The 21344-nt window shown below is 37.6% G+C and overlaps 1 protein-coding gene across 1 annotated transcript in view; it reads left to right on the top strand.

Moving 5' to 3' along the window:
- Window positions 1-453: 453 nt before the first annotated feature.
- OWL1 (DNAJ heat shock N-terminal domain-containing protein) overlaps window positions 454-21344 on the top strand; it is a 60939-nt gene continuing 40048 nt past the window's right edge. The window contains exons 1-6 of the mRNA XM_010265984.3: window positions 454-735; window positions 3491-3777; window positions 4583-4780; window positions 4881-4995; window positions 17737-17823; window positions 19939-20027. Coding sequence (XP_010264286.1) covers window positions 592-735; window positions 3491-3777; window positions 4583-4780; window positions 4881-4995; window positions 17737-17823; window positions 19939-20027 — 920 coding nt within the window. The 5' untranslated portion in view covers window positions 454-591. The remainder of the gene's footprint in view (window positions 736-3490; window positions 3778-4582; window positions 4781-4880; window positions 4996-17736; window positions 17824-19938; window positions 20028-21344) is intronic.

The raw sequence follows: 21344 nt of genomic DNA, 5'->3' as shown, positions 1-21344 counted from the left end.
TTAGAATGTGATTTATTGGTGGTAGAAGATTAATATTGTTTCCAATTCATTCATGTGCTTTATGGGATCTGCTGTCCAGACATTGTTCCCACATCCCTGCATACAAGGTATCACAACCGGGAATTGAGTATATCTCCCTTTTCTCATTATTGGGGTTTGGGAAGATATGTGTTGGGATGTGAAAATAATTTGTGAGTAGCATATCCGGAGTGGGATTGAACACCTCTATCTTAGACAGCCCAAGCTGTTTTTCTCCAAACAGCCACAATCTTCTCAGTTTTTATACGTGCCAACCTTCAAGGCTGCCACGTAGGGCCGCATCGGAAAGCCGGAAGCCGCTGCGCTTCAGCTCTCACGGGCACCGGTTCACTGAATCGCTCAGCCCTCTCAAACGGGCCATAAATAGGATACGGCTATGGTTTACCACGTGCAAGTATGGAATTCCTGTCTCTCCATACGGCACGGCAAAAGGCCCAAAACCCTTAAAACCCCAAGCCCCAGTTCACAGTGACTTCCCAAGGCCAAGGCTTCTTCAGTGCCACCTGACGTGCCGTCTGTAAAACCCTAACCTTCTCTCGACTCGGCAAAGGTATGAAGGAAGAAGACACAGAAACCCCACACAGAGAGCTATACGCTCTACTTCACATATCTCCAGAAGCATCAGACGAAGAAATAAGAAAAGCTTATCGTCAATGGGCACAAATCTACCACCCCGATAAATACCAATCTCCACAGGTAAAGCATTTCTTTTTTTCTAATGTATCGCCGACACTTTTCATGTGTTTGCAGCTCTATAAAATTATTAGTGCATTACAAAACCAAATTTATGGTGCGTTGGTTCCTGGGAAGCTCAAAAATTGTCCTTGAGCGTTTTTTTATTGGTATAATTCTCTTGTAGCACTGCAATATGTGAAATACATATAATTGTGATATTCATAACGGATGCCCGAAACCCGATGATCAACACATACGAAATGAATAATCCATCATTAGAAAAACACACATGAAATGGATATTGTGGAATTTGTCTCATTCAGAGCATGGGTATGCAACTTAATGTACTATACTGTATTTAGGAGACATCGCAAGCTGCTATTTATGGGGTTCGACATTGTCAAATTGGATTTCGTGTTCCCGCTTACCGGACATTTTACATATACATGTTTTTCAAGTGATTAGATTAAATTTAGGAAGGTTAGATGCAAAGTCCTGAACTCCTGATCTGTTACAAGTTGAAGGGGTTAGAAGAGATAGGGGCAGACCTAAAGGGGCTTGGATAGAAATAATAAGAAATGATTTAAGCACCATAATTTAAAAATGGAATGACACCCAGCAGAACAGAATGGTGAAATGGGATTCATGTAGCTGACCCCCATATGGTATGGACAAGGCTTAGGCTTAGTTGATGATGATGATGATATGCAAAGTCCTTCCCCCCCCCCCCTTTTGCTCTAAAATAAGTGAAAAAAAGAGTAATATCATATAATTCTTTCCATCTCATTCTCATGTCTATTTTGTCCACCTTGCTTGTAACTTTGTTTGGTATTCTCCATTTTCTTAAGTTTATTCTTCCTCCCAAGTTTTAGTTGAGTCAGAATTAATCAATGTTTTTATTCCAAAACTATGAGCTGGTTAACGAATATAAGAAATCATATGCTCTGGAAAGAATATAGTCTGAATTTTCTCTTGCATTCCATGTGAATGTAGAATATATATATATATATATATATATATATAAGACAATCTTCTTGGCATGATACTCTAAAGTAAATTTAAGGCACTATGAACAAGAAACATATATGACCACTAACCATGGGGAATTTTAATATGAAAGAGATGGGAGATACAGGAAGGGAAAGAAAAGCTCCAAAACTAAGGTCCCTCAACATATGCATAGATTGTAACATGTCAGAAACAGGACACAAAATACAAAATTTTCTTGAAGCCTGCCTTAAAATAGTATTTAACATTAGTCTGAAATCAAACATTCAACATGGATGCCCAAGGTCTTATTCTCTCTGAAAAGCCCTGCAAGCTTCCAAATTCCAACCCCCTTTTGTGGTAGTTATCTGTGCTAAATGGAATTGCTTAAATCACCCTCAGCATTCATTGCATCCAAATTGAGATAGGGAGCTTGTCTTAGGATGGGAAATTTTCTGTCAAGGCTTTTGTGAAGCCTTGGTAAGGGAGCAGGTGTAAAGTACATTTGTTGTAGGTGTGTACGGTAATCTGATCTCTCCAAGGGTTGAAACATTTGCATGGCTATTGTCACTTGATAGCATTTTTAACTTTGGATCATCTAAAATCAAGAGGCTATCAGTTACCAAGGATCTGTCTAGTGTGTAATAATGATCAAGAAGAAGATGCTTCACATCTCTTCAATCATTGCATGATAGTGGAATTTGTATGGGGGTTCTTTTTTTCATTGGTTCAGGTTACATGTTCAGCTCTATCTCAGTCAAAGGAGATTTTTCATATAAAAGCAAAGATATTCCAGAACATTATACCCTTTGCAGTGTGCTGGGGTATTTGGAAGGAAAGAAGTAGATGCATTTTTGTGGCAAAAAATAACTGGAAAACAAACTTGTGGCTGATATTGAATCTTTGGTTGTGGATTGGGTGTTAATACATGCAGAATTCAAAGAGGCTGAGAGGGAGGATTTTGGAGATAAATTATGGGCAACTTTGGAATTATGTGATGCAATTCTTAAGTTTTTTTTGGGTGCTGATTGTATTGTGTTTGGACAGTTTAGTTGTAACTTGTTTTGGTGAAACCTCTTCATCAATAATTGTTACTTTTTTTCCATTTTGTTTTAATAAAATTTTATCTTTGTTATAAGCAAATCATTGCATCATATATGACTTGACTGCAAACTTCCAATTGGTACATGCTTTCCACCATCTTGCATCTGCTACACTGCAATCAATCTTCATGAATTCAAAATTGGAGAACAAAACCATGCATGGTTGGGTGTTTAAATTTTGGTCTCCACACAATCTGCTCATCTCTCTCTTTCAATGCGTTACCTGTCCATGTGAACACGATTTTCTCTCTAGAAGGGAGTTGATACGTGTTTGGGAGCTTAAGTGATGTCTCAGTTGTAGTGTCCTCCTCCCAGCCCTTGGGGGTGATTGTATGCTTTCTGTTACTTGGGATTTATTGGGTATTTCTTACTAAAGGAGGTAGGTCTTTGCAAGTGATTAAACAAAATGCATTTGAAGTTCTTCTCATAGTTGGAAGTATTTGATTCTTGTTGGCTATTGTATTACCACTCTTTTGTTTCATAATTTCTTTACATGCCAATATGTGATCTAGTCCTCTTTTTCTTTTACTTTTTCTTTATTTCTTGCTGTAACTCATTTTCCTACTGAATTTGTGTTCATATCACGTGATATGTTCATATGAACTGATAATTCTCTCTTGTTGAATAATCATTGCTTCTTTTTAATTTCCTATGTAAGGATGTGTTTTGTCACATGCTTGTTTCAGATGAAGGACATTGCTACAGAGAACTTTCAACGGATTCGTGAAGCATATGAAATCTTAACAGATGAACATAAAAGGCAAATATATGATATTTATGGTATGGAAGGACTAACATCAGGTTTGGAGCTTGGCCCAAAGCTGAATAAAGCAGAAGAGATCAAGGAAGAGTTTGAAAGATTACGGCGTCGAAAGGAACAAGAAAAGGCCTCAGCCCATGTCAGACCTTCTGGTTCAATTCTTGCAAACTTGTCAGTTCCACAGTTCCTAAATGGTGGCGGCATTATGAAGGGGTATACTTGCTTCTCTTTTAGGTTATCTTGTTTTACAATCTGACTCAAAACTATTGCTGAAAATGTTTGATAGAAAAGGTCTTGCTTATGGATAACTTCTAATTTCTTGATGTGTGTTTTGGTTGAATTTTATTTCTAGTTTTTTTGACCAAAAGTTGACTTTTGTGTTGGCTTAGACTTCATCTTTGTTCGAATTGGAAGAGTGCAGGGATTTAGAAATACACTAGTGATGCTCATTAATTTCCTCTTAAAAGTCACCCTTGAGACTGTGGGAAAATCCTGGATAAACTTTGTTTGATAATATGTCAATAAGGTTTATATAAGGCCAGAGGTGAAACTATTCAATACTCATCAACCCTTTTTTTGCTTAATAACTCAGGAAATCAATTTCATTAATATTAGAGAAACAGTACAACCAGAAGTTGTGAAGGAATACTCATCAACCTTTTATTTCTTGTTATTTTCCAACTAGGGTTTGGGGCTACTTCATGCTTTTCAATTCTTATTGAACAAGCTTCTCCTGTATTTTATCCTACATACCCTTCTGTTTCAATTTTCAAATGCTTGACCTTATTAGGACTTTTACTCCACATCTATTACTTTATAGTAGTAGGATATTATTGTTTTGTTCATCATCAATGAATACCTTTTTGCAATAGGTATTATTATGTGCATCAAAGGAAATACACTATATATTACCTTTTCTTTCCAAAAAAAGAAGATATTGTTATGTGCAGCATCAGAATAACTCTGCAAATCGTTTTGATCTGGTTATTTATGTTCAGTTACAATGTATAAATGTCAGAATGGCTATGTCTACTGAAGTTCAGTCTCAAATATCCAAGCGCAACACCATTGCCGTTGGTGGAAACTTGGCAGTTACTGGAAATTCTGGTGGTGGAGCTGCCACTGCTGTGCTGAGGCACCAAATTTCTTCAGTTGCTTCTGTGGAATTCATGGCTTCAGCTGGATTACGAGCACTTATTGGGGTACAAACATCCCGGTAGGATTACTTTTTCTGTAATTTATCTTCATTGCTCAGAATCCTCTGTACCATTATTTCCAACAATTACTGGACCTTTCTTGTTCATTTATTTTCCCAGGCACCTATCCCTTCATTCAACTGCAACAAGTGGAATTGCAATATCTTTGAGAGATGGTTCAATCAATCTTTCCAATGCCTGGACCCGCCAACTCTCTGAAACATCAAATGGAAATGTATACCACACACTCTTTCCCTCTCTCTGTCTGTCTGTGTATGTGTCTAGGCTTTAATGTCATAAGTGCAACCCTTTGGCAAAACCTGTGATACAATGCTCATGAATAATGGATTTGCTACACTATTATATTTAGAAGACCAAGAAAACCTATAGAAGTTTTTAGTGGTCAGTGGCTTAGAGGTTGCAGTGCTTGATGGGGTTGTGGTATTGTTTTTTCTCATGGGGTTTTGAAGTGATTTTGTTTTGAGTTTTTTTTTTTCTCTGAGTTTAACTTTTTTTTTGGGTGCTTGTTTCTTGGTTGTTGTGAGTTGTATTTTTAGTGGTTTTTGGGCTTTTGGCTTTTGTTGATCATGTTGAGGCTCGGCTGGTTTGGTTTCTTGTTTTGAGAGTTTGGAGTGGTGTTTGTTTTTGTTCTCCTTCGAGTGACTTCTGGTCACTCTCCCTTGTAATTTATTTTTTTCGTTTTAATAAATTTTATTTTTATCACCAAAAAACATTGTTATTATTATTATTACTGTAGCCATGACCAAAAAATATATAGGAATATTTTATGTGTAACCCAAAGATATGGTCTTTGGGTTTATGTTTGTGTGAGAGTAGTTATATAAGGTGACCTTTTTTATGAGCAGACCTGTTCATGGGCTGGGCCGGGCCAGGCTTTGTCTCTGTACTAACGCAATACATTCAGGCCTGAGCCCGAGCCTGGTCCGACCATCAGGCCAGGTCTTGAGCCTGAGCCTGAGCCTGGCCCTCATATAAAGCTCGAAGCCCAGGCCCGGGTTTGAAGCCCACCAGAAATTTGGGAAAAGATTTTTTCTTTTTTATTCAATGAAAAATTGTTTTATTTATATTAAAAGACCTCAAAACCCAAAAATATTGAAAGATATCACTATGACTTGGAAAAAAGAAGAGGAATAAAGAAAAAGCATAGCGTATATATTTTTTATTATATAAATAAAATATATTTTTTGTTATATAATATATCATCAAGTAGGCTTGGGCTTTTTTGAGAAAGCTTGAGCCCGGCCTGGTGTTTTGGGCCCGAACCTGTGCCTAAATTCATGACCAAGCCCAACTTAGAATGGGCCAGCCCATTGGGCTACGTGGCCCATGAACATGCCTATTTATGGGTAATTAGACTTTTATTATGAAGGTTTACAGAAAGGTCCTGCAACCAGAAAAGTGTTACAACATATGGCCCTCGTCATTGGGCCAATTACTTTTATTATAGTGTATAGGTGGATATTAGTAATTTAGTACATGCATGATCATGGTGTTTTCTTTTGTTTGTATTGCTAGATCTGTAATCTCTATTTTTTTGGGAAACCTCTCCTCCCTCCTTCTCATTAATACAGATCTTATTTATAAAAAAGGAACAAGATCTGAATCCATCAACAAATTACTGACATCCCCACTAGGGCCCTAATTGGGTCGGACCCAGCCACATTCGAATCTGATTTGATCTAAAATCTGATTAGATATAGGGGTCCTGGGCTGGATTTGGATCTTATCAGATTTCAGATTGGATCCAGATTTGGTCCAAGTACATTTCATTGTTTTTATAATAAGAAATGTTAAAATAATTTAACAAATTAATCACTCTTAACTTTAAAATAAATTTTTATAAATAGAAAATACTTAGTTTCTTAACTATAAACTTTATATGATTATATATCATCCATATATATATGTGTGTGTGTGTATACATATAATTATATAATATGTATATTATGAAATTTAATTGGGCTTGGATCTTAATCAGATTGGATATGGTCAAATTCACATCTCATCTGGTTTCTAAATAGATGCAAGCTTACAAAATCTGAATCCAATCTGATTATGTAAATGGATTGGGTGTAAGACTCAGACTCTGTTAACAGCCCTAATCGCCACAAAGATATAGCAAATTTTTGCAAGCCATAAAATATTATCTGCTCGAAGCCTCCTTTTTCTCCTCAAGAAATGGAGGCAGAATTATGTGGAGAAGATACATGTGAGCTGTCATGTTGTGGTGTGTGTAGGAAGATTTTTTTTTTTGATCAATAACTGAACTTTTATTAAAAATTAGAAACAGATACAAGAAAAGAAGGGAGAGGTTGACAACATATCCATTAAGGTTGCACGCTGGGTGAAAACCTTGTATGTATTTGTACCCTTCACGACTGATGACATCATTCACGGCTGATTCCTCATTGGTTAGATTGGACCCAACAATTCATTGGAGCCTACCACCTCCAACATTTATAAAGTTTGAACTTTAATGGCTGCAACCTAGGCAATCAGGAATTTCTGGTATTGGGGAAGCAATCAGAAACTGGGATGAAAATATGATAGCCATTTACTCTGGCCCTATTAGGCTAGGTGATTTTTTTTTTTGATCAATATTAGGCTAGGTGATTTTTTTTGATCAATATTAGGCTAGGTGATTTTTTTTGATCATTATTAGGCTAGGTGATTTCAACTAAAGTGGAATTGAATGCTGTTTTATGGGGTTTAAGAAGGGCAAAGTTGGATTACTGGAATCTAATCATTGAAGGTGACTTCCATTTCATAACAGGGTGGCTGCAAAGAAATTGGGATAGACCTTGGAAGTACACACATGCTCTTAAAGGAGATTAAAAAGCCAATGAAGGAGCTGAAAATAAGTGTCAAATGAGTATCTTGATCAGCAAACAACCTAGAAGATGGTCTGGCAAAACAAGGGACATCAAGAGATCAAATGCTCTGGTATCTAGTGCTCCAGCGGGGGACTTGTAATTGAGGCTTTAAGCGGTGGTTATCTGAGGCTATCTACCTTCGGTGATTGCCAGCATTGTACATGATAGTTACAGTTTTCTTACTCATAATTTATAAAATTTCAAACAGTTACTGATAAAAAAATACCATCTGTTTACATCCCTTTAAAATCTCATGATTATCAGCATAGGAACCATGAACTAAAGGATAGCGAGGATAGCACCCTATTTCCAATCAAAGTGGAGGGCCATGATAGAATCACTTATTGAGGAAAGACAAGACCAATAAATCTGAATGAAGGGTACTGATAAAAAAAGAAATCTGAACGAAGGGCAAAAGACTTCTCTGAGGAATGAAGTCGCTGGACAAGAGGGATAAGCAATTGTCCTCCTTGGTTGATTTCCACATGACAGCAGTTGTGAATTTGCATCTCCCGTTGTTTAGGTGAACTGTAGTGGGACTGTGCACCTTATTAACTCTGTCATACCAACCACATGAATGTCTCGAGGCTTGAAGGAATACATCTTCCCCAAATGCAATCCATACCAGTTATCTCTGTCATACCCTTAGCTTAGGCAACATAGAATAATTTCAGAGAATTTCCCCTTGGGTTCCTCCTTCCATGATGTCTGGTTCCTATAATCTGGCCTGATGAGCACATCTTCAAGTTCTGAAAGAAGGGCCAGCATTCCATCATCTCTACTTAAAACAAAAGCCATTGCCATGAAGTATGGCTTATTGGTTAATGAAACCATTTGTCAAAATGACTATTTTGATTTTTGAACTCAGAGAGAGAACACCAAAAATTATAATATGCTTGATTTCATCCTCAGAGTTTGTTTATATCCTTCCATAGACCATAGGTACCAACAAATTGCAGAGGATGCCATCCTCCACGAAATCTGAATTTGTACTCCAAAACCCTCAGTCAGTCAAACTAGGATGTGCCGATGTGCTCAAGTGATCCTCTAATGGATAGACTATTTTATTCATCAAAAAAAAAATGGATAGACTATTTAAAAGTACAAAGGAGAATGATGAAACAGAAGTTTTTTTTGGAACTAGTTGAAGTATGATTTATATTTCTTTCTTTCAAAAAAAGTTCGATTTATATTACTATGCAAAAAAGAGGAGCCAGATGGAGGCTAATTGGATCCCAGGAAGCAAAGATGAAGTTTGATTTGGAGTTAGGAGATTAGCATTTTAATTAACCAAAAAAGGAAAATACTGATAAAACTAATCTGGCTAATTAGTATCAGAGAACCAGAAGACATCTGAAAAAAGAGGAGATTAAAGAGAAAGGGAAAAGTTGATTGATGCTTCTGTTGTGTTTCTTGATGGGGTTTAATGGGGCCTGGTGATGTTTTCTGGTTTTGGTGCACCTTAGCTTGGCAGGGTTTGGGCCATTTGGCATCTTTTCTTCTACCATTTTTTGTTTAATTCTTTTCTCCCTTTGTACTCTCTCTCTCTCTCTAAATTTTAATATATGTACTTTTGCTGCCCAGAAGTGATGATGTAAAAGAACAGAAAAGTTGATAGTGTTTTTTCCCGGTATTAACTCCCTGCTTTACCAGTACACCAGCCAAGCTATTAGTAGATCTTTGTATCCATTGAATAATTATATGCAAATCCTTTGAAAACCATTTAAACCGTCTGATTTCATTACTAAAGCACCATGCAGCCGCTGCCTCCTCTGATAGCCAGCTAATGATCACCTTAGAATCACCTTCAATAATCAATCTTTCAGCATCCTTTTCCTTGGCTTTCTGTGCTTTAAAACTTGCTGCCATTAACTCTGCCCTTACTGAGTCTCCTCCTATGTGATCTGATTATATTGCTAGGATACTTCTACTCTCATCCCTTCTTGCACCTCTGATACCTAATGGCCCAGGATTACACATACTACTCCCGCTAGTGCTGTTCACGGGTCGGGTTGGGTCGGTTTATTGGCGTTTTTCCAACCGACCCGATTATATTGCTAGGATACTTCTACTCTCATCCCTTCTTGCACCTCTGATACCTAATGGCCCAGGATTACACATACTACTCCCGCTAGTGCTGTTCACGGGTTGGGTTGGGTCGGTTTATTGGCGTTTTTCCAACCGACCCGACCTGGTCAGTTTACCTAGAAATGAAACCGAAACCGACCCAATACTAAGTAAAACCGACATGGTCGGTTTGGGTCGATTTTGTGAATGATTCTCCCGGTGTGAACGGTAAAGGATTCAAGTCTAAGAAGCGAAGGCTGGATGCCTGGAAATTAAAAATGATTTGATGGATTAAAGCTGAAATTTTATATATAATATGTATATTTCTGAAGTAAAGCTGAAATAAATAAATAAATAAATATATATATATATATTTCCACAAACATATATCTGAAATATATATATCAGATATATATTAAAACTGAAATATATCAGATATATATAATATATCTAAGTCGGTTCGGTTTCGGTTTTCACAAACGAAAACCGAAACCGAACCGAACCATCGGTTTATGTTTTTCTGTAACCCAAAACTGACCGGTGCTAAAGAAAAATTGGCCAACTCGGATTGGACCGGACCGTGTTGGTTGGTTTGGTCGGTTTGGGTCTTGTTATGAACAGCCCTAACTCTCGCCATAATTCAGCTTCCACCACTCCCTGCCTGCGGGTGCCCACTCCTGTACAACTTTTGTCTTTATTAGAGGAAAATGCTGGAGCCCCCATCCCCCATTGTCTAAGTATATCATTGACTGTGAAATCAGGAAACAATTCCAAGCCCTCACCCAATGCGAAACTCTTGTTGTAATCTTTTCAGTTAGAGCTTCCTTCTTTAGTTTTCTTTAAATATCCTTGCATTCCTTTCCTCCCACACTGCCCATACCATTGCTGCTCTTGTGCATTTTCACATTATTCTACCTCTTTTCTTTTGACTTTGAACCACTGAAGCATTAAACAACGTATCCTAACTGACAGGCAGATCCCACCTGCAACCAAAAAGAGCCAGAAACCAATTCCAAATATAACAAGCCAACGGACAGGATTAGTAGATGATATGCAGTCTCATCATTCAATTTACACACGTTACACTAGTTAAAAGACCTTAATGATGGACAGACACTGAAGGCTTTAGTGATGGACAAACATCCAATGGACATGCAAGAGTCAGCAATGATAAGGGTGAAGCTTTGGAAGCAGACCAATTTTTTGAGAATAACAGTGTTGGAATTGGAAAGAAGTAATGGGGAGACTAGGGATCTGTTGGAGCTCAAGAAGCATAATCTCGCCGTCAGAAGAATCAAAAATGAAAAAAGTATTCAACTTGTTTTGGTGTTAAATGTCTTTGCTAGATCAAAAGGAGGGTTATTTGGGATTGGACCAAATAAATAAAAAGACACTCCTTAATGCTCAATCATTACAAAAATAACCAAGTGGGATTCAAAAAAGTGCTATATGGTATATATGTAAAAATTCTATTCACTGCAACCCAAGAGTGAATTCTACCCCATAATTCCTTTACAATTATATCTTCTGATTTCTCCAAAGCTTAAAAAATCCTGCCATTTCTTTCCATCCACACGGTCCAAAATATTGCCAGAGGAATCACATTCTTAACTAATTTCCCTTTTTTACTCAGGCTGTTCAACTGCCAACTGGTTAAAAGGCTTGACCAGAGATGTTGGAAAACCAAAGTGTAACCCAAAAATGTCTAAAAACTTTGTATCACACTTTTCTAGCAAAAAAACAATGCACAAAAATGCCTAAAAACTTATTACAGAAGATGCATTTAGTGCTATCAATTAGAACCCCACCTTTCAGTAAATTATCTATAGTCAAACATTTATTAAGAGAGGTCGTCCACATAATAAAAGCAACCTTCTTTGGAGCTCTTGCAAGGAAAACTTCTTTTCCCCCTCTCCACTAGCTTACTATAAAAAGACTTAACTGAAAAACTGCTATCCTTGCATCATCTCCATTCTCTTTTGCCAACTTCCCCTCATCTTGGTATAAAACTATAAAGTTTATGCAACAGATCAACCAATTGCTCTACCTCCCAATTGTTTAAGTTCCTCTTGAAAGTAGGAGACTACACTGCTGTACCACTTTGAAACGTCAACAAGTCTGCCACCAAAGCTTCCTTGTTAACAGCCTAGTTGAAAAGTGCTGATCAAAAAAAGAAAAAGAAATACAGTTAAGTCGAAAAGCCCATGATATATCTCTTTCAACCTATTTCTTCATACCAGAGGTCATCCCAAACCTTACTCTCATACCATCCCCAATTTTTTTTTTTGATAAATATTACCATCCCCAAACCTTACTCTCATAAGAAGCATTTGGTGCAGTAGGGGGTTGAGTTGGTCATTTGCCCCGTATTGGGGTGCCTTTGGGAGTATTCTTATGATTTGGAAGATTGAGGAGGCGGAGTGTGTAGAAGAATTAATTGGGCAGTACTCAGTGTCAATAAATAAAAGCCAAGAGGGTCAATGATGAAAATGAATGGGTATTAACAAATGTGTATGGCCCTAACTCATATAGAGAAAGGGACCTGTTTTGGGAGGGGCTTGCAGCAGTTAGGAGGAAATTTAATGCCATGGTAGAAACCCCATAGCTAAAAGAACCCCACCTCTTGCAAGCCTCCTTTACCTGGTCTAATTTTCAGGAAAACCAAGTGTGTTCTAAACTTGATAGAATCCTTTTTTTCGTTGACTGGAAGATCTTTGGGGAAACTTAATTTTGAAGGCACTCCCTAGGGTAACCTCAGATCATTGTCCCTTGTGTCTTGATCAAGAGCATCCCATTGGGGGCCCCACACCTTTTAGGTTCGAAAACATTGGCTAGAAGTTCCAAAAATTGAAGAGGTTGAAAGAAAGGATAAAGGATTGGAATAAAGAGGAGTTTGGGAGAATTGAAGAAAAAAAGGACTTAATTGCTAAAACGATTGAGGATTTAGATCAAAAGGAGGCTTGAAGAGTGTGTAGTGAGGAGAAAGGTCGGAGAGATGGCACCTAAAGGTAGAATTAGAGGAAATTTTGAGGAAGGAGGAAATCTCTTGGAGACAAAAATCAAGATGTAAATGGCTCTTGGAAGGTGATGGCAATACTAAATTCTTTCACTCGATGGCCAATGGAAGAAGGAAAAATCTGATTTATAGTGTTGAGGTGGATGGTCAAGTGTTAGTTTCAGAGGATGACATAGTAAAGACTTCTGTGGATCATTTCAAGTCAATTTTTTCCACTCTAGGTGAAAGGAGTTTGGAGGCAGAGGATCTGGATTGGACTAGAGTTTCGGAAGAACAAGTAACTCTCCTAGAAAAGCAGTTCACTGTTGAAGAGATTCATGAGGCAATTTTCTCAATGGAGATATCTAAAGCCCCTAGACCAGATGGCTTCTCCATGGCATTATATCAGGATTGCTGGGAAACTATAAAATCAGATTTGATAGATATCTTTAATGAATTCCACACTAAAGGGAAGATCTCTTCAAGAACAAATGCAACATTCATTACTTTAGTGCCTAAGAAGAAAGAAGCTAGATCTCCAAAGGATTATAGGCCTATAAGTCTTGTGGGTAGCTTGTACAAAGTAATTGCTAAGGTCTTGGTGGGAAGATTCAAGAGCTTATTACTTGGTAATCTCACAAAATCAAGGAGCTTTTGTGGAAGGGAGACAAATAATTGACCAGATTCTTGTGGCAAAAAAGAAAAAACAGGGAGGTAAAGGCTTAGTGTGCAAATTAGATCTAGAAAAAGCCTATGATATGGTGGACTGGTCCTTTCTCTTGGAGTTTCTAGAAAAAATTGGGTTGGGTGGAAAATGGAAAAAAATGGATCAAAGGCTGCACCGACTCGGCTCATTTCTCATTTCTGAATTTCTGATAAATGGAGTGGCACAAGGCTTCTTCCCGGCCAAAAGAGGACTAAGGAAGGAGACCCTATCTCCCCCTTCCTCTTCACCCTTGTTGTTGAGGTACTAAGCAGGCTGATCTGGAAAATGAGCCAAGTGGTGACTCACTTGCAATTTGCTGATGATATAATAATTTTTTCTGAGGACTATTTGGAATCCAACTTATGACATTTGAAAGCCCTAGTGGACTGTTTCCAGAGAACCTCAAGTTAAAAATTAATTGGGAAAAGAGTTGTGTGGCAGGTGTGAATTTGGGAGAGGAAGAGGTTTACTTGTTAGCTGGAATTCTAGGCTGTGAGGTAAAGAACTGGCCTCTAGATTATCTTGGCATGCCTTTGGGGCGGGGGAAATCTGAGAGCAGATAACTTTTGGAAACCAATAATAGAAAGATTTGCAAAGAAGTTAGCCATGTGGAAAAGGAACTACATTTCTATGGGGGGAAGAATAACCTTGATAAGATCCACACTAGCCAACTTGCCCACCTATTACCTGTCCACCTTTAAAGTCCTAGTAAAAATTGGAAGGCAATTTGAAAAAATAATAAGGGACTTCTTGTGGGAACTGGGAGATGAAAAGAAAGACCACCTAGTAAAATGGGAACAAGTGTGTAAAACCAAGGATCAAGGAGGACTAGGTCTAGGGAAGTGTTCCTTGGAAAGATTAACACCTATGACTTGCTACAGAAAAGAAGGCCAACAAAGTGCCTTTATGCTCATGTTTGTATCCTCTGTTTGGCTAGTGGTGAGACCTTTCCTCATTTACTGATTTCATGCTCTTTTGTATCTTGTATTTGGGATTACTTTTCCTCACTTTTTGAATGCAGATGGAATCCTCCACAAGATGTGGTGATCCTTTTCAGACCCAATTTATTGTGGCAACAGAAAGGGCAAAATGCTTATGGAGGGCAACAAGAGCAGTTGTAGTTTGGACCATATGGGAAGAAAGAAATCAAAGGATTTTCTCTGAGAAAAGTAGATCTAAAGAGGAGGTAATTGGAACTGTAAAAATCAGATCTCCACACTGGGTAAAGACATTACACATCTTCAAAGATGTTTTGACAAATGATATAATAAGAAAATGGAAGGAGGTGGTACAAATGGAAATGCATAAAGAAAGAACCAAGGTGGATTGGAAACTGCCAAAGCCAAATAAATTGAAGTTGAACTTTGATGGAAGTTCCTTTGGAAACCCGGGGAGGGCTGGAATAGGGGGAGTTTTTCAGAAATCATCTTGGAGAGATTGTGGCTTTATTCTCAGGACCAATTGGGTATAGAGGCTCGGTTCACGCAGAGACAATGGCACTCTTACAAGGTTTGAAATTAGCAGTGCATTTAGAAGATAGAGAATTGGAAGTAGAAGGGGACTCACTGTTAGTCATTTCTTGGGCTAAGCAAGTGAGCTCAGCACCATGGAATTACAGGGAGATTGAACTACTGGCCAAGAAATTTATCTCTACACGTGGGTGGACTAAAGGACAGAAAATGGATTGGCAGACACTTTAGCAAAGCAGGGAGTTGATAGGCCTTCTCTTTTTTGGGCAAAACTGCAGCTGAATGTGTTAAAATAGAGGATGGATGATCTTTGTATTCTGGGGACTTTCTATACTGTATTACTCTGGAAAGTACTTGTAATCTGTTTTTAAATTAATAAAATTATCTTTCACTGATCCAAAAAAAAACCATCCCCAACATAGTTGTCAAGGCGATGTCTAGGTGACAAGGCACCCTTTGAGGCTTGCCTCGCCTAGTTGCGAAGCAGTTTTGTACTATGTATTTTTGACATTATAATTATAAAATAGGCACTATTAAACTAAAATATTCATTTTGTGTGTTTATATACTAATTCTTTTTATTATTTTCTTATTTGTTAGGGTTTAATCAATACAAACATTGCTAAATCCTGTATTGAACCCTCAAAGACTTTAAAACCTGAACCAATAAGTAAGGAAGAACTTAAAATTTTGTCTAATCAACACATTTTCTACTAGTACTGTTGTTGAATGTGTTAAAATAGAGGATAGATGATCTTTGTATTCTGGGGACTTTCTATACTGTATCGCTCTGGAAAATACTTGTAATCTGTTTTTAAATTAATAAAATTATCATTCACTGATCAAAACTAAATATTACCATCCCCAACATAGTTGTCAAGGCGACGCCTAGGCGGGCGCCTAGGCGACAAGGCACCCTTTGAGGCTTGCCTCGCCTAATTGCCAAGCAGTTTTGTACTATGTATTTTTGACATTATAATTATAAAATAGGCACTATTAAACTTTCTACTACTACTACTACTACTACTACTATATTTTTTGAATTTTCTTTTCCTTCTTCTTTTTCTTCTCACCAATATGTTGATTTTCTATACTTCAACATGAACTCTATACTTGTGAAAATTATGGATAATTATTAAGGAAATATGGTTATGGTAACTACCCTAGGATCTAGGTGACTAGGTGACAAGGTGCCCCCTGTTGCCTAGCCTCGCCTTGGCGCCTTGGAAACTATGATGCCCAATTTTATATCTTATTCCTTTCAAAAGATCTGATTTGCTACTTTGAATACCTTTCCACAGTGCACACCCATAAGGAAGAATAACATCACCTGGATCCCAGCTATCTCCCCTTTGAAAGATTTGGATTTCATTCCTTCCAAGTTGTCTTTCTCAACACTCATGATCATTTGTGTCTAGGGCTATTTTTTTCTTCTTCTTCTTTTTTTTTTTTGGGTTCTCTTATCCTTTGCATCAATTATACTGATGAGATATTGTAAGATCAGTTCTATGTTAAAACTGGATTTACTTTAAAGACAGTTAAGGATTTACATGTATGGTTTTGGTTGCCATATATTTTATGTTGCTTTTTCCCAGTTAATTGTTTGGGTTAAATCTTTTTGATTCCATCAACAATCATAATCTCAGAAAGGAAAGTGGGGATATATTGAAGAAGTGGCCACAAATACACAAAGGTTTTACCAATGTCCTATATGTAAGAGGTGCAGAATAACCTCTGCTATGATGAAGAGAAAAACAAGAAAATACAACTTTAAGGCAGGCAATTGGGACCAAAAGAGGCCAACACAAAATAGCAAATAAAGAAAAAACCAGTACATATGCAGGATATACTTGTACTTTAGTTTCCAGTGCAAAACTAGTCTTGTGTCCTTATTCCCTAGTAAGACCATCTGCCAACAGATTAGTGGAGGGTCCATCTAAATGGGGATGTTCAATTTTGATGCCAGTGCTCTTGCAGTTTTGCTTTACCTTAACATGAGCCCTGGAGTAATGGCGCATACAGCCATCGGTTTTTGCTTTTATGGCATGTTCATCTCCAATTGACTGGAGTACACCATGCAGATCATAATCCTGTCTAAACGAGCCACCTACACCGGAAGGACCGAGGTTCCTGAGGGTGCACCCATCAAAGCTAAGCTTATAGCTGGGGGGGGGGATAATGCTATTTCTTTATCACATATATTTCTCAGGTCAAAGAGCTTGCACTGAATGCCATCTTCTAATCACTTAACTCCACTCTAAGTCTTTGTTAACTCATCTCCTGTTAGTATACAAGTAGACCACCTTTTTAGTGACTAAATCAATATTCTTCATCTCAGGTGTGTGTGCATTATTTTTCTCAAATGCATCACAGAATATCTGCACAAGCACATGTCCAACTAATCTGGCCTCTTCTCTCCAAGATGTTGTATACTAATACATGGATGCTATATTATGTTGGACGCTTCTTTTTGTACTGTAAATTCTCTATCTGACACCTTGTCCAGCCATTTCCTTGCACTATTTTGTTAACATAGATTAGGACTATGAACTTATGCCCTTAGGTTTTGAGTGGGAGTAGTAGCATAAAATATGATGACAATGAAAAATCTTAATAGTCCAATCTTTGTTGCATACAAATAGCTTTTGATTTAGTAAATATGTAACTCTAACTCTCTTGATACCTGGATGCCTTTATTTCTCCTTGTCTTTATTTCTCTATCTTTACCCTCCTTTTTTGTTGCATTAGAATTTGTTGTGTGCAAATTGAGATTCATGGAATGCAGATATCCACCAGCTTCTATAATGTGAAGGTTTTAATTTTGAAACTTTCTTGTCCTTTTTCAGATACAGCTTGCTTTAGGGACAGAGTCATCTATTGCTGTTGGCTGGCAAAAGAAAGATGAGAAAATGGCTGTGGCTGGAGAGCTGAAGGTCAGGCCTATTCCTTGTTAAGCATTCTTATATTGTCCTCACCCCAAAAAACCAATAATATATATTAGAAACAAGGAGATTAAAAGAGTAAAATGATCTTAAGCATTCTTGGTTATCATCATTTCTCCTCTCTAAGTCTTATATTATGTACATATTTATGACTCCAAATATTGAAGGAACATTTTTGTTTTGTGGAGCAGAGTAAATGGACTCCCAATTGTATTATACTCTGGAATGAAAATGGGTCTGCGATGGGTTACATATCAAAGCAGCAAACTTCTAGTAAATTTGCTCACATAATTAAATGGAGCTTTGTTGTTCAGTCAGTTTGCCACTATGGGCTCGATTGTTAGCTCCAGGTTGAAAACTTGTTCAGATGGATCCCTCCATCTGTAAATTACTTGGCAGACGACTTGGAAGGTTTTTTGTAAACCACTTCACATCTTTAAATGGAGCTTTAGATGTAACCAACTTATCAGAGGCTAGATTGTTGGTTTCAGATTGAACAACTTATTTAGATGGATCCCTTAATTAACCAATTACTTGGTGGATGTCTTGGAAGATTTCTTGTAAACTGCTTTACATCTTTAATTGGAGCTTTGATGGAATGGGATGAGCTACAAGCAAAGGTGTGTACAATGGGCCATGGAACCAATCAAGAGTGAACATGCCAGTGTTCCATACACATGGGGCCCACACCTTATGTTTATGGAATACTGGCATTGATTTGTTCTGTAGTCTACTGTACATATCTTCGTTTGTAGATCATCTGCACTCAACTTTGATGCTCTGTCCCTTTTGTTGGTGTCTAGAAATTTAAAAGCCCTAGAGTGGACAAATCATATAGATTGGTCCCTCAATCATCTAATAATTTGGCATATGACATGGCTGAGGATTAGAAATTTAAAAGCCTATGATTGCGGGTCTTAATGTGAGATTTGAAATAAAAAAAACTTGAAATTTAAAAGTGGAGGGAAAACTGATCCACATTACAGGTATCTTAACATTTATCAAAAAGAAAGTCACAGGGCATCATAATGTATCAGACCAATACAGTTAGATAAAAAGCAATAGAAACATGAGGAATGGAACCAAAACTGGGCCATTTCTAGTGTGCAACATGGCCTTAGTGTGAAAAATTGATACATATTTGGCCTTTTTGGCCCTTACAGCCAGTACACATTGATACTAAAACCCTTGACTCTACTAGCACTATTGCTTTGTTTGTTTTTTTTTTTTTTTATCAGCAAAACAGAAAAGAATCATTAATTAGAGAATCAAGTACGACAAGAAGTTGTGGCAGACAAGCATTCCACTTTGTCTACTGAATACATCACAGCCCCAAACAAACCCAAAAGCAGTCCCTTTAATTACAACACAGCCCAAAAGGTAACCCGACAGAAACATCCTACTAACTAGAATATAGCCCAAAACATAGATTGTCTTTGAACTCCTTGCTTAGCTAGATCATCAGCCATGCTGTTAGCTGATCTTCTAATCCATCTTATTTGAATCACCATGTCTTTAGAAGCCTGTTTGAAGTGCCTGAACTCATTACTTAACTGCCAAATTATTCCCTCCCCTTTGTTCAGCCAGTTTACCACAGTTTTTGAGTCCCCTTCAACAATCAACCTATCAATCCTCATTTCTTTGGCTTTTTCAACACCAAACACTGCTACCTTCATTTCTGAGCTCACTACATCACCTTGCTTTGTTTGTTTGTTTTCCTCTCTACATCTATTGCTTTGTTTGTTTTTTTTTTTTTTTCTCTCTACATCAATGCAAACTTAAATTTTTCTTGATGGTAATAGAAAAAGAAAGGATTACAATCTGAAAAGGTGTTAAGGTAAAATTGTTATTAATAAAAATATCAAGTCCCCTAATAAAGGGAAAGATAAAACTAGAAAACATTCACAACAAAATTGTATTTGAGATAAATTTGAATACTTTTGGCATCCTCTTGTGATCATTAGCTTAAAAGATCTAAATGTACTTCTTCATGTCCACTCTTATCTTTGTGGTTATGGATTTATCTTGCAATATGCATGTTATTCTGTTCTAGAGTCTAGATATGTTTTTATTTTGTTTGAATTCAGGCTTAGTTAATGTCTGCAGTTTGGTACAAGTTCTTTTGGAGCAACAGCTCATTATACTCGTTACTTCTCCTCCAAGTCTAATGGCCGTATTGCAGCTAGAATTGGAAGGTACGTGCTCCAATTTTTCTACAATTTTGATAGCATTGTATTGGATAATTGGCTGGATTACCATTAGGTAATGATACTTTAGATGACATTACATTAACCTGGTTTGTCTTTATTATTTTTCTCAAAATTTCTAGTTCGTTTCTATAATGTGATAGAAATGGAGAGGGTAATTATTTTACCACTTTTTTTTCGATAGTAAAAGAAAAAATTTATTTAAAAAGTTAAAAAGATGCTAAATACATTCACTAAGGGGGAGCTAAGACAGCACCACCAAAAAGCAGACAACAGCCCAAGAAGAAAAACCACCTACATATGCGACACCCTCTTCTGCTCACAAATAAAACTTAGGAGCACTCTCAGCTTTGTACAAATAAAGCGACCAAAGAGCTACCCTAAAAAGCAAGCATCATGACCCCATCCTGACTCACCACACTCTTCAATCCTCCCCATCAAAAAATTCCTCCTGCCCTTCCTCCTTATTCCAAGTTCTCCTCCTTAAACATTGGATTTCTTCAGTCTTTCTTCCCTTTTGTTGCTCTCTTGGCAAAAACCTCTCCTCCTACGAAAAACAGACCTAAAGAGCTGCCAACCTTCATGTCCCTGTCTACCAACTTTCTTGATCTCCGTACTGCCTCTCTCCTTCCCTTGACCCTCTGAGGAAACCTCGACAATTGTTTCCTCAGCTGCATTACCACCCTCATTTTCCTTCTCTGATACTCCACTTGTCTCTAGCTCCCCTGCAAGCGAACAAAACGACTGCCTGTTTTTACTGTTGACGTTTTGATGATCAATCTCCTCTCCAATACGGACCCCATGGTCCAAAACTTTTTGATTTACTTCCCTTTTGTACAGTTTTTTGTACTTGTTAGTAGGGCCTAGCAAACCTTCTTTTAGCGTGAAAACACTTTAGTGACATGCACAATATAAGATTTAGCCAAACTCCTGGGAGTCTTTGAAGCTACCGGAACAGAACTAGACTTGGCCTTTTCAGAATCCTTCCTCTGACACCTCAAATCAACTCCTCGATTTCCCACAAAGATTTCAGTAATCAGCTGGTTACTACCAACTTTAGGACAGCACACCTTATCAAACACCACACCCCCTTTATCAAAATCCTAAGGACAATTCCTGGCTATTGTCACAACACCCTCATCCTTTTCTTCAGCAACTTTTTCATCCTTATCTCTCTAAGCATTCCCCTACACTGTTGTCAATGCCTCAAACCCATTTCCAGGTTCAACCTCTGCCCCTATTTCTCACCCCTTGTTCTTTGATCGACCTCAGCTAAAATTTCACTCCTCACCTGAACTGGCACAG

The sequence above is a fragment of the Nelumbo nucifera genome, chromosome 1, assembly GCF_055504915.1.
Source record: "Nelumbo nucifera cultivar China Antique chromosome 1, China Antique-T2T, whole genome shotgun sequence".
In the NCBI taxonomy this organism is placed as follows: Eukaryota; Viridiplantae; Streptophyta; class Magnoliopsida; order Proteales; family Nelumbonaceae; genus Nelumbo; species Nelumbo nucifera.
Note: the sequence above shows the minus strand (reverse complement) of the source record. Positions and strands in the feature narration are given on the sequence as shown.